The 11,503-nt window shown below is 43.8% G+C and overlaps 1 protein-coding gene across 2 annotated transcripts; it reads right to left on the bottom strand.

Annotated features, from left to right (window-relative positions):
- Window positions 1–3,313: 3,313 nt before the first annotated feature.
- Window positions 3,314–11,112, bottom strand: SLC46A2 (solute carrier family 46 member 2). Of its 2 annotated transcripts, XM_056325735.1 has the most exons (5): window positions 10,996–11,112; window positions 9,733–10,892; window positions 8,110–8,193; window positions 5,505–5,661; window positions 3,314–4,017 (listed from the first exon to the last, which is right to left on the bottom strand). In XM_056325735.1, the coding sequence occupies exons 2-5, from the start codon at window positions 10,799–10,801 to the stop codon at window positions 3,960–3,962; spliced, it is 1,368 nt and encodes a 455-aa protein (XP_056181710.1). In that variant the 5' UTR covers window positions 10,802–10,892; window positions 10,996–11,112; the 3' UTR covers window positions 3,314–3,959. The 2 variants fall into 2 exon arrangements, with proteins under 2 accessions (XP_056181710.1, XP_056181711.1); XM_056325736.1 differs by lacking the exons at window positions 3,314–4,017; window positions 5,505–5,661 and adding an exon at window positions 8,843–8,891 and having other exon boundaries at window positions 8,105–8,193; window positions 9,733–11,112.
- Window positions 11,113–11,503: the final 391 nt, after the last annotated feature.

The following is an 11,503-nucleotide window of genomic DNA, read 5'->3' as shown; positions in this document are numbered from 1 at the left end:
TATAAGAAGGGTGTTTAGTGATGGGTCTCCCAGCTCCGATGGCCTGCGGAGGAGTCTCTTTTTATAAAGAGCTGCTGTAAATCACTAGGTAACTGTGGGAGAGGCTGTGAGGTGTGGGGAGGATCTTAACTGTGAGGTTTGGGGCAGCAATGCCCAACAGGAGAACTACAAAATAGTGGGAAACTCCTGTAAGATGTAGTGACACTTAAAGAGTGTACTTAATTGCTGCTAGTGGGAGGTTGAAATATGAACGGTTAGTGAAACTCCTGATATGTTATCCTGTAATTCTTACAGAATAGGAGTCTCTCCTTTGGATGGCCCAAACCTTGTATGTGGAAAGTAAAAAGGTGTTGGTGAAGTGAAGCAGGAGTAGTGTGGGAATCTCATCTCTGAATAACTTCTTGATTGTTCCATCACTTAAGGTCACTGTCTACACATGCACTAAAATGATGTCAAAAGTCATTAGCTGCACTTTCTATGAGGCTATGTAACATGTGGGTCCTTCAACAGTCCTTAAATTAGCTGAATTTTCCTTGTAATCCATAGCCGGACCAAGTTCCCTCTCAGGATTCACTGCTGTCCTGGTTACTTCTGTGTGATTTCTGGGATGGTTTTTTTTCTCTGAACTGGCACCAGCACAATAAAGAAGCACTGAGATCTTGTTTTCATGCTCAGTAATGAACTGTGCATTGTTCATACCTTATCTTTACCAGGTTCTGACTCTTGCAATAAACACAGATGTTGAAACAATTATTTCAGGTATCTATTGAAAAATGAAAATTTAATAGGTGCAGCCCTAAAGACACGAACTTTTTTGAGTTGTATTGAATTAACTGTATTCTTCACTGGAGTCTACTTGGAGTTTTGTCGCACTGACATGTGCGGAGGATGGAGTGGTGGGTTAAGCAGTAGAAAGAAACATCTGCAAAGCATGAGTTGCAGAGATGTTTCTGCTGGAGGTACTGTGAGGTAGCCTTGCAGCAGTGGCTCTGCATAACCTCTTTGTGATGCATATTGCTTCAGGCGTTGGTCCTGCAGATGACAAGGTACAAAACAATTCCCTCCCAACCCACCAGGGTCTGTTCAGTGTTTTAACAGGAGCCGTGTTTTTGTTAAAACTTGCACAATTTAGCTTGAGTGTGATTAACATTGCAGACTGTTTAAAATCCTGGTGCTGATAACCACTGAGCAAAATTGCATAGACTAAACTAGCTCACTAGATGTTCAGCCTTCTTAAATTCTGAAGGTAGAACAGTCTTTCTGTTGATATGTTAACTTATACTACAACAACCAATAAACAGGGAAAAGGGGATCTTTTTTTAAGGTAGGGGAGTTGCTACCACTTCCCAGATTTATTTTTTTTTTTGTAATTTGAAACTGGGGATCACAGGAATAAACTTGCCTTTTGGCAGTGTGAATGTTGCATTTTAAACTTTCTGGGAGTGCTTTTGAACCAATTTTACAGAATAAAATGGTAATGCTTAATTCTGTGCTTAGCACTTTGAAGTATTGCTGGGTATCTGACTTTTACAAAGTACTCCGTAATGAACTGGGCTGGTTTTTAAGGTTGTGTGGCTAAGGCACAGTACTTGTGCAGAAAATAATGTGCTTCCCAAAAAGGCATAAGTAGATCACCTGTGTGTAAGTGGCATGCTAAAACGTTAAAGGGTAGTCACTGTCCTAGACTACTTTGAAGGCCTTAGTATTCTATGCTTTGCAGCTAAACCCATTTCCTTAACTCTGCTGCTGAGATATGTATCCATACCTTCAGATCAAGCAGCAAGGGTTGGGGCCGGTGCCACATTCCCACAGCACAGGAGGGCAGACAGCAGAGGGACAGTCTCATGGTAGCAAACAGTCAAAGGGCTTTTGTCTTTAGTATATGAAAATAAAGCAGCACCGTCCTTGTTCTCTTTTGCTCTGTGCCTGCATCCCTCTGTCCCTCCTTAAGGTTTGGAGAGTTGGGCCGTGCAGGAGGTAAACTGGCTGTGAGTGGAGGTGGATCTCATCCCCCCTCCTTGTGAAGGTGTCAGTACTGGGGACCAAAATGATGCTGGCTCATTGCCCAGTCTCCTCTGCTTTCAACCTCTTCAAACCCACTCACAGGATCTAGTCACTGTTCATGCCATTAAAAACCAAAATGAAAGCTGTGAAAAGACTTGTCTGTGTGAATTAGCTAGTAAACAATTGAAAAATAGGAAGGAGGCTTTTGTTTCCTGCATTTGACCAAATCTGGCAACTGTGCTCTTGTTCAGACTCGCAGACTAGGAAGTGTTGTCTTGCCTTCTGGTGCTGGCATGTTTCTATACTCTTTCATGTATCTCTGTATAAATATACTTTGTGTGTTTACTATGGAACTAGTATTGATGGACAAAAACACTTTGAGGTAAAACTGTTTGTAATTCTCTATTAGTGTGTACATTTTTTTAAGATGCGCCATTTGTTTACCTCAATTAATTTAATGGAATGGACCAATAAATGTATTAAATGACGACTCCTTTACCTAGAATATAAAGTTTCATTTTTTTTTGCAGCCTTTGCCGTTGAAATGTGTGCACTCATTTTGTTGGGCAGCTCATCATACTGCAGAAATACTTCTCCCTTAAGATTTTGTTCCACTGCTGATTTAATTAAAAAGTAATCTGTTGCTGTAGTACATCTGGTGTTACTCAAAAGTGAAGCCTGGAGCTGAGGAGAGATTGGGGGGGTGGGAGGGGTGGGAGCAGGCCAGTGAAGGAAATGGGTGATAAGGGTGGCAGCAACTTCCTCAGAATAAAGGGTTGCCGAGTGAGCAATCAGCCTCTACTTGTTGCATCCTGGGCTCGAAATGAAGCTGCCTGATTTGCTTCCAGTTTTTCAGTTACTGAAGGGCTTTTAACTTGCCTTTACTTAGCCCAGGATCTTGGAAGCCACTTACATGCTAATTGAAGTAACAAGATTTAAGACAAGAGAGTAAGTCCTGATCCCTCTGGAGCATGCCAGCCTTTTGAATCGTGTTTGACTTTAGCTAACATCATCTCATGCTAGTTGCTGTATTGTATGAGGTTGCCTTTGGTAGGGGTTTCACCCCAGCATAAAGCTGGGGTAACAAGCTGACTGTTAACGGGTGTCAGTATCCCTACATCTTTGTGAAGCCTGTAGAAGTAGTGTGCTGCTGTTACCTGTTCTTAACGTGTTACAGGAGTAGTACATCCTGGTGATGTGAGTTGAAATGCCAGTATCAGCCCTTAAGTTGTAGGTGGCCTCCCATGAACTCTGTTGAAGCACTGCCAGGGACAGTAGGACAATCCTCCAGAAGTCAGGGGCACGAACATCTGTTCAGGAGTGTTTTATTGTAGGGATTACCAAAAATGTCTTAATCTTACATATTTTTTTTACAGTGGTATTTCTGTATTTAGCGGTCTTCTGCATAACATTGATCATCAGCTGGGCTGACACATCTTCCGTAGCACTTGGAGAGCAGGTGTGCCCTGCTGGCAACTGTGCATGTGCAGCACACAGCTTGTGGACCCCTGCTTCATCAGCCAAAGTCAGAACTGCCCTGAGGTTTCTGAATGAACAGACAAAAAGGAACTAATGGAAAACTGATCTTCTGCTTTCCTCTTCCACATTGAATGATGAGTCTAGAAACACTTATTATTTTTCTACCCTGTTCGTGTCCCTCTGCACTACTGCTAACCAGCCTAGCAGGAAAGCAAATGATCTCAAGATTGCTGGTGTGCAGTAGCCAATGCACATACTCTGCAAGACTATGTACTGTAGAAATCTCAAGGCACACTTCTTTGTCCTGGGTGAGCTCGGTGGCTGAGAGGCTGTGGCATGCTGTGAAATGGAAACAAAGTAAGATGCTTCCTGTAATGATGATAACCGTGGGGACTAACGCTTGGCAAACCTTCCACTGTGTGGTAGCTCAGAGAGCTGACAAAAAGCAAAAGATGCTTTAGCTGGTACAGCCTCTGTCACTTGGTCAGAATCTCAAGGGAGCCAGTGGTTGAACGTTGTTTGATGGCCACAATGCTGTAAAGAGCAATAAAAATGCAGGTTACAAGAGAGCTAGCAAGCTGCTTTTTCAAATTAGTTTGCTTTTTTTCCCATCAGTTCTTTAGGTTAAACTTTGCTGAGGCATCTGGATCTAGCTGTGTGCTTGCATGATTCCTCTCAAGGATCTGCCAGCCTCTCTCTAAGTTACTTTTGTGTACAAGCAAGCGCTGTTTGTCATCTTTCAGACTTAAAAGTCTTAAGTTGTGATTGTGCTGATAATCGTGGTAAGTTCTATTTGGAGCCTGTATTAAAAAGCAGTTGAATAGCTAGCAGTGACTTGCTGTTAAAACAGCAGGGTTGTGCCTAAGAAGCAAGTCACTTGTGGCTGGAAAATACAAGGTAAGCAGAGCTGGGGAATGACGAGTGTGACGTAGTCTTTCCCACACTTCACACTTGTAGTACTGCTGACACCAAGTGTCAAATGTGTTCACAAGCCCAGAAAGCCTACGGTGCTCTGGATGAGGCAGAGCTGATGGTATAGGAGCTTTCTGTAGTGTTGCTTTTTCTTTTCCTATCTAAGTGATAACACTGAAGTTGGTATACATAGCAGAAAGTCTAAAAGCACTATTATTTAAGAAAAAATATATAGCAAAACTGGGCAAGAATTTTGCCTCGGATCAGACATCAATCTGTCTAATACCTGCCTTATATATGAATGAAAATGTTGTTGCAGCATGGATTAAATACTGACATTATCCCTATTCATTTTAATATTCATACTAGAGGAGTCTTGCTGTTTCTAGTAATGCAATGAGCTGGAGTGTCTTGGAAGGGGGCGACAGTCGAAGTGGGATATGGAGGGAGATTCTTCAAAAAATCTGGAAGAGTAGGTGGAGCTGCTGTTTCAGCTTTCTCTCTTCAAATAAAGCTGGTTTTGTGCTTAAAACTTGTTCTTGAAATTGCACCTCTCAGTCACTCTGTAGCTGTACAGTTGGGCAAATTCACTGGGATCAGAAAAATAACCATTTCCTTCAGTGTGGTAATGATTTTTCTTTGAAAGAAACACCCGAGGGAGACTCAGATTACTCTTTTCTATCACAATGAGTAAGTAACCTGTAATGGATTTTGTAAAAAATGTTTTACTTTGTGTGGGATTATTCCCTCATTCTACTGATTACTGTTTTCACAATATCAAGCTCTACATTTGTGTGAAGACTTTGTCCCCTGGGGTTATCAGCTCTTAAACTCTGCCAAACATTCCTCCTACAGCAATTCATATTACATTAGACAAAAAAAGATCAAAAACATTGGTTAGATCACTTGCAGGTTTCATTCTTTGAATCTCCTTGATATTTGTCAACTCATTTCTGTGAGATTTTTTTCTACCGATCTTTGTTCCCCTGTTTTTAAATTTAAAGAATGTTTTATTTTTCTTATCTATATTACACACTTTAGACCTAGGATCAGGAAGCAAGGAGAAAATACTGTATGTCCTTTTGGACAAAACCCTTCCTATCCCTTACCTTAAAGGGAGGAGACTCAGGCAGCCAACTAGAAAAGACAAAATGAAACAGAAGCTGCTGTACCAGTTCAGTGTGTTTTGATAGATCTTGTTGTAGACTGTAGATGTCACTACTCCTGTCGTGACTAAAGACAACTGCAGCATGACAAACACCTTACCTGTAAAACATGAAAATAGTTTGTTACCAGGGAGAAAAAACCAGCTCTGGTACCTCCCTGACAAATGCAGGACCACCACTGTGTGGAAGAGCAATGTGGTCATTGCTTCGCAAGTGCCAGATGGCACAAGTTTGTATCTGCTTCTGTTCTACACCAGAATTAAATGACTTTTCTCTCTTTTAAGCATAGAAACTAGAAAATTATCTGCTTAAACAATCTAGATGTAGAGGTGGCTGCTTGGAAGAGCAGCAATGAACTGAACAATAAGTGCTCCTTTTCCTAGGAGGTAGAAAAGCAGTCTTGGGCTAACATCTTTAGGACAGGAGAGGTTTTTAGTTCAGAATCTGCTTCTGCCCAAAGCTGGAAGAGTGGTCCACTGGGTTAATGTGGTAACAATGACTGAAACTGGGAGGTGAATCTGATTTGTATCATGTTCAGGGCAGAGGAAAGACAGAAACTGAATCCTAGTTGCAACAGCCTTTTTTTGCTGAAGTGCACCCTTCCCTTTCTGTGATGGTGAATGGGAGAAGGGGAAGTAACCCAGCTCTGCCAGGACGTGCAAACTGGCAGCAAGGTCAGGGCTGCATGCCAAGCTTGCTGCCCTGGCAGTCTTCTCCAGCTGCAGAGCACTAGTGCAGCGCACCACCTCACTTCAGGAGGCAACACTGCTGTCAGGGAGCAAGGGCTGCTCTGCCGCCTGGGCCTCAAGAGCTGGTCTGCTACTGTGATCAGGTACAGCCTGTATGGCTTGTGGTGGAGATGAAAAACTCTGTTATGATTAATAATCATGATTAATTTGGGGTGTGAGCTATGGTGTTTGTAGAAGGTAGGTGAGACTGCTACAGAGCACACTGGGGAGCTGAAGTACGGAGGCCTAGCAACAGACCCTGAGCCAAAGCTGACTTCTAGGTGAACCCACCAACCTAACATTATCTATATTTAGTATCCAATCATTAGCAAAATAAGCATAATCATTAGTGAAATATGTATGATTATTAGTGAAAGATGTAGCTTAGATAAAATATAATCATTAATGAAGACACAGTGAGTGCGTCCTTGCTTAGAGGCGGGTGGACAAGGCTGTGAAACCAGATGTTTGGCTTTGTTTGGAAACTGGTGGTTAAAATTCAGTAGATAAAGGGAGCTCCCTTTGTTCCTCCCTGAGCCCTGGCCAGTCTTCGGTGGGATCTGAGAGGAGAGTGAAACCAGATGTTTCTGCATTTGGAATGATGTGAGCTTGTTTATTCAACAGTATAAAAGCTGGACCCTCTTGCAGCAACTTTGGAGACCTCACCTATGAAGGGACGCCCTGCGTGGGACCTCCCAGTGCGGGGACAGGCTCTCCAAATCCTCGCTGCAGCAGGGGCTCCCCAGCGACTGCGGATCTGGATCATGGTAATGTATTAGGGCAATTGGCAATGTATGTATCTTAATCACTGTACCTAACCGTGAGTAGTAATGATTGGGCACGTTGCCTCGCTTATCTGTTCTATTGCTTGAATCAGGCTATCGTAGGCTAATCCTTTGTGTGCGTGTATATTGCCTTATTTTCTATGTTAATTTGAAATAAAACAGTAAATCAAGGTTATTTTCTGTATTGGGGTGTGTGTGTGCTATCTATTGACCCCGTTGGTTGGCAGAACAGGAGCACAAGCAGTAGGACTGAACTGGTAACAGAGCAGTGTTGTGTTCGTATGGCAGAAGGGAAAACGATGAAAGGATGGCTGTGGGAGCATGCTTGGAGGAGGCACGAGCAGTCATGGGCCTGAGCTGCTATTTGAATGCATGGCAGTCCCATCTGTTGTGTCTAAACCCAATGCACTGGGATAAAAATGGTAGCCTTCAATATGTTGTAAAATACATACATTTTACGATTTTCTAATATATTTTTAATAGAAAATAATTTCAGCTCCAGTTTACTAAAGAAAGTCAATTTTTATGCAAAGGCTATTTTTTGTTGGTTAAATCATGGTCAGGCTGGAACAAATTGCGAGGTAATGCTTGTAGATGTGTAGAGAACGTAACTGAAAAAAGAATCTATCCCTCCCAAAACTGGAAGTAAGAGCAGCCAAACATAAATGGTGTGAATATCATAGTGCTTCAACCCAACATCATCTTCTCTTGGTTTTCCTTGGAGTACTGTTGTTTTTGAGCAGCACCTCAGACACTTTCCTTACCTTTGAGCTGCATACCGATAGTAATCTGAAGCACGAGCTGAATATTTTGTGTAGATAAATGATGATGATGCAACCAAGGGTGAGAAATTTGGATGTGACAGTCTTGTCCTGCAAGTTTCTTAGCTCTTCCCTTCCCATTTGTGCTACCAGCTGTTCTGGTTTTATTACGCAAAGCACAGATTGCAGCAATAACTTACCTTTTGCTTTGTACCTTAGGCTGAATGGAGGGATTTGGGGTTTTTTTGATCAGTAAGGTAACCAAAGTACTTACCATAGGAGGATCCTTCAACGTGCTTGGATATCATGGACCTGATAGTTGGTAAGGGTATGAGGGCAAAAAGCATCACTGCCCGTGCTGCAATGCAATGAATATGTCATTATCATCTGTACCTTCAACAACCACTGCTTTTGAAGACCACATGCCTCTGGCTTGGGAGGGCCTTTGCTTCACCTTTTCTTGTCTCTTGAGTACCAGAAAGAGGTATAAATTTTTGGTAGGAGCGTAGAGTCTCACTTCATCCAAACGATGGTGGATAAGCCACCTATTGCTCCCACTAGCAGAGGTACTTTGCCCAAACCAGCTGTGGTCTATAGCAGAGTCCTCTGAGACCCTGAGGCTGACTTGAGTCTACCCAGCGGAGGGAGCACCCCATGCTATAGGGCTTTGGCAGATAACTTCATAACACTACAGCTGTTTTCTGTCTCGGTGCTTTTGGCCTGCAGTTTTTTAGGCTTTCTCTAGTATGGAAACTCTTAGGGAGCTGGAATTAACTTCCTGTCGGCAGAACCGGCCTCAGTGAAGACCTGGTCCATGTCTAGCGTACCAAGTTGTTACTGCAATGCAGGGAATAAGCATCCTGCAGTGTAGCAGCACGTATTCGTAGTGGACTCAATATTAAACAAGCATTTTTTATTTTATTTTTTTTATCTTTTGTTCCCTAGCCTGATTGCTTAAACAAAATATCACTCAATGTTTGCTTTAGTACGCAAGTATAATATCCTACCGTCTTTCCCTTTAGAATAATTTCCTTTGATTTTTCAATTTCTCATTCCCTGTAGGAGCAGACAGAAAAATCACTTCAGGCCATTTCTCTTAGATAATTTTCTCACTTGCAGAAGCAAAACCTCAAAGCCACGCAACACATGATACTCTGTCAGATATGAATAATCCATTTCACTGCCACAATGGATGCAGTTCTTGGGGTTTGTTTTCTGTGTTTCTGCAGAGGTTACCTCCCAGCAATAAACTTGCCTTTCCTTTATTGTGGGATGCTGCCTCATCTATTGTTACCTCTGTCATTTATGTAGTGCAAGGTTTGTACATGACATTATTATGATATTTTAGTTGCTAAAGCAGCTCCAGTGTTTCACTGTTAAGTTTCCTATTGGCTGTAAATACCTTAACGTAACAAAAATAAATCATACCTCAAGATGTTTGCTTAATAGGAAACCTTTGCCAATTTATTTCTGTTGTAGCCTTAAGCCTTTCCTCACAAGAAGCAAGTGCTTCCCATTAATGCAGCAGCGTTTTCCAACTAGTACAGGGAGCCAGCAACAATTCCCACTGCCCCGTGGTGTGAGCGTTGTTCCCCTGCTCAGATCCGGGTTATGATCAAGTGATGAATTACAAGTCAACTGACCTTAAACTAAGCCTCAGCAGGAGCGCATGCCTTATCTGGGTATTGTAGGGTGCTGAGTCTAAGAGTACAAAGGGAGATATGGGGAGAGGGGAATGATACTAAAGCTCTTTCGGAAATTGTTCCTGTGATGGTCTGCTTAGCTCCCTGCTCCCAAACTCCTGGTGAAGTAGTGAAAAAGCTCTCCTCCTGACACCAAAACACCCCAGCCCCTTTCTCAGGGTGCATTCACTTGTGCAACTGGCTGTTTGACTCACCGATGTAGAACATGAACGTCCACTGCATGAAGGCCATGATAAGGATGCCAGCGCTGAAGGATGCCACTCCAATCATGACCATAGTAATGTCCCTCAGGTATTTGGAGAACACAAATACCCCTAGGAAGCTGGTGACAAAGATCGCATACCCAGCAGCATTGCCATAGCCAATCTCCACGGCATTCCAACTTAAAGGCTCCCTGAGCAAGACGAGTGGGAGTACATTCATTGCACCAACCACAGCAAGGTCGTAGAGGACTGCTGCCACAAACAACAGGATGATGATGAGTTTTGAGGGGGATACTGAAGTGGAGCTGCCGCTCTCTGAAGGCTGGGAACTGCTTGCTGCTGCTACTCCTGTGTGGACTGGTAGCTGGCTGCCTACCTCCTCTGCACTCTTAGCTTTGGCTGAGCAGGAGGCTGCTGGCTTGGGGACTATCAGGACAAAAATGCTGTAGAGGAGGCAGAAAGCATAGCAAGCGATGCTGCAGCCCACCAGCACAGTGCCCTCTTGATAGTGGTCACTGAAGCCAACAAAGAGGTAGCCAGATGCCATGCTTCCAAGAAAGCCAGCAAGGCCATACACCAGCTCAATAATGGTGAGCCGCAGAGACCTCCTGCTCTCGGAGGACCCCAGGGATCCCAGAGCCATGATGCCTGCCCAGAGTGTGGTGAAACCGCCCATCAGCCCATCGAAGGCAGCAGCCCCATACATCACCTCTATCGGCCAGCCCAGCAGGAGCAGGAGGAGTAGGAGAGTTTTGGAACCCAAATAGCCAAGAAGAGGGAAGCAGATGGGGATCTTCCGATGCATCCTGTCCCCCAACTTGGACAAACCATAGGCTGACATCAAGGGACTCAGGCCCAGGACTATGTTGTAGATGATATAAAAATTAGAGATAGCCTTCTGCTGAGCATCTTCCAATGCATGTGAAGGAGTGGTGGTGTTGGTCTGGTTGTAGTAGTTCTTCACCACCAGCAACAGTGCCGTGTCATAGAAGGCGCTGGCCACTTGGGAACCTGCGACCACTGGCTCAATCCATGTCCTCATCACCGTCACCCCCACCATGCTGCTGGCAACTGCCTCTTCCTGGGAACGGCTGTTGTCAAGTAGAAGCGCGGGAGGAAGGGCTCTTCAGAAGCTCAGCTCTGGACACATGCTTGGAGAGGAGCAGTGGAGGTAAAAACCAAAGTCTGACTGGCTGCACAGAAGCAGAGAGTTGTGCAAGAGATGATCTGGCTGGGAGGGTATTTGCACCTCACCTTGCTACGTATATGCATGCCTGCATATCCTTGTGCTGCTCTGATCTTCGGCCCACACACGAGAGACTTCTGTACAGCTGGAGAACGCCCTGCACTTGCCGACTGCTGCTGCTTCTCTTCCTGGTACAATTTCAAGAGTCAGATGACCCAGGAGGATTTCTCTCTTCCAGTTTAGGAAGTGAAAATGCCATGACCAAGTACTTGCTGCAATTTGGGGTGGTGATTTGTTTGTTTGGGCTTGGTTTTTGGTTGTGGTTTTTTTTTTTCCTTTTGACACCCTTCATATGTCAGAGGACTCTCAAGGTGACTGCAGGGTCGAGGGATGGCTGTGTGCTTTTTTTGTCAGGTAATTTGTGAATTCCCCTTACTGCTAGCTCTTTTTCCTTTCTCCTACATAAATATGTTGTTGGCTCTTCTTGCTTTTACCTGATACTGTCTGCTCTGTTGCTGCATCGTGCCCCTTATGTCATTGTTTCAGTAACACAGTCAGGAAATTACACCAAAAAGA

The sequence above is a fragment of the Falco biarmicus genome, chromosome Z, assembly GCF_023638135.1.
Source record: "Falco biarmicus isolate bFalBia1 chromosome Z, bFalBia1.pri, whole genome shotgun sequence".
In the NCBI taxonomy this organism is placed as follows: Eukaryota; Metazoa; Chordata; class Aves; order Falconiformes; family Falconidae; genus Falco; species Falco biarmicus.
This window is presented reverse-complemented; position numbering and strand designations above follow the sequence as displayed.

Excerpts from the sequence above, each read along its gene's own strand:
- SLC46A2 (XM_056325735.1), bottom strand. The coding sequence starts at position 10,801 with ATGGTGGGGGTGACGGTGATGAGGACATGGATTGAGCCAGTGGTCGCA. Across the intron at positions 8,194-9,732 it reads GACGTTCATGTTCTACATCG|CACGGGCAGTGATGCTTTTT; the intron begins GTGAGTCAAACA and ends ATTGCATTGCAG. Across the intron at positions 5,662-8,109 it reads CGTTGAAGGATCCTCCTATG|GTAAGGTGTTTGTCATGCTG; the intron begins GTAAGTACTTTG and ends CATGTTTTACAG.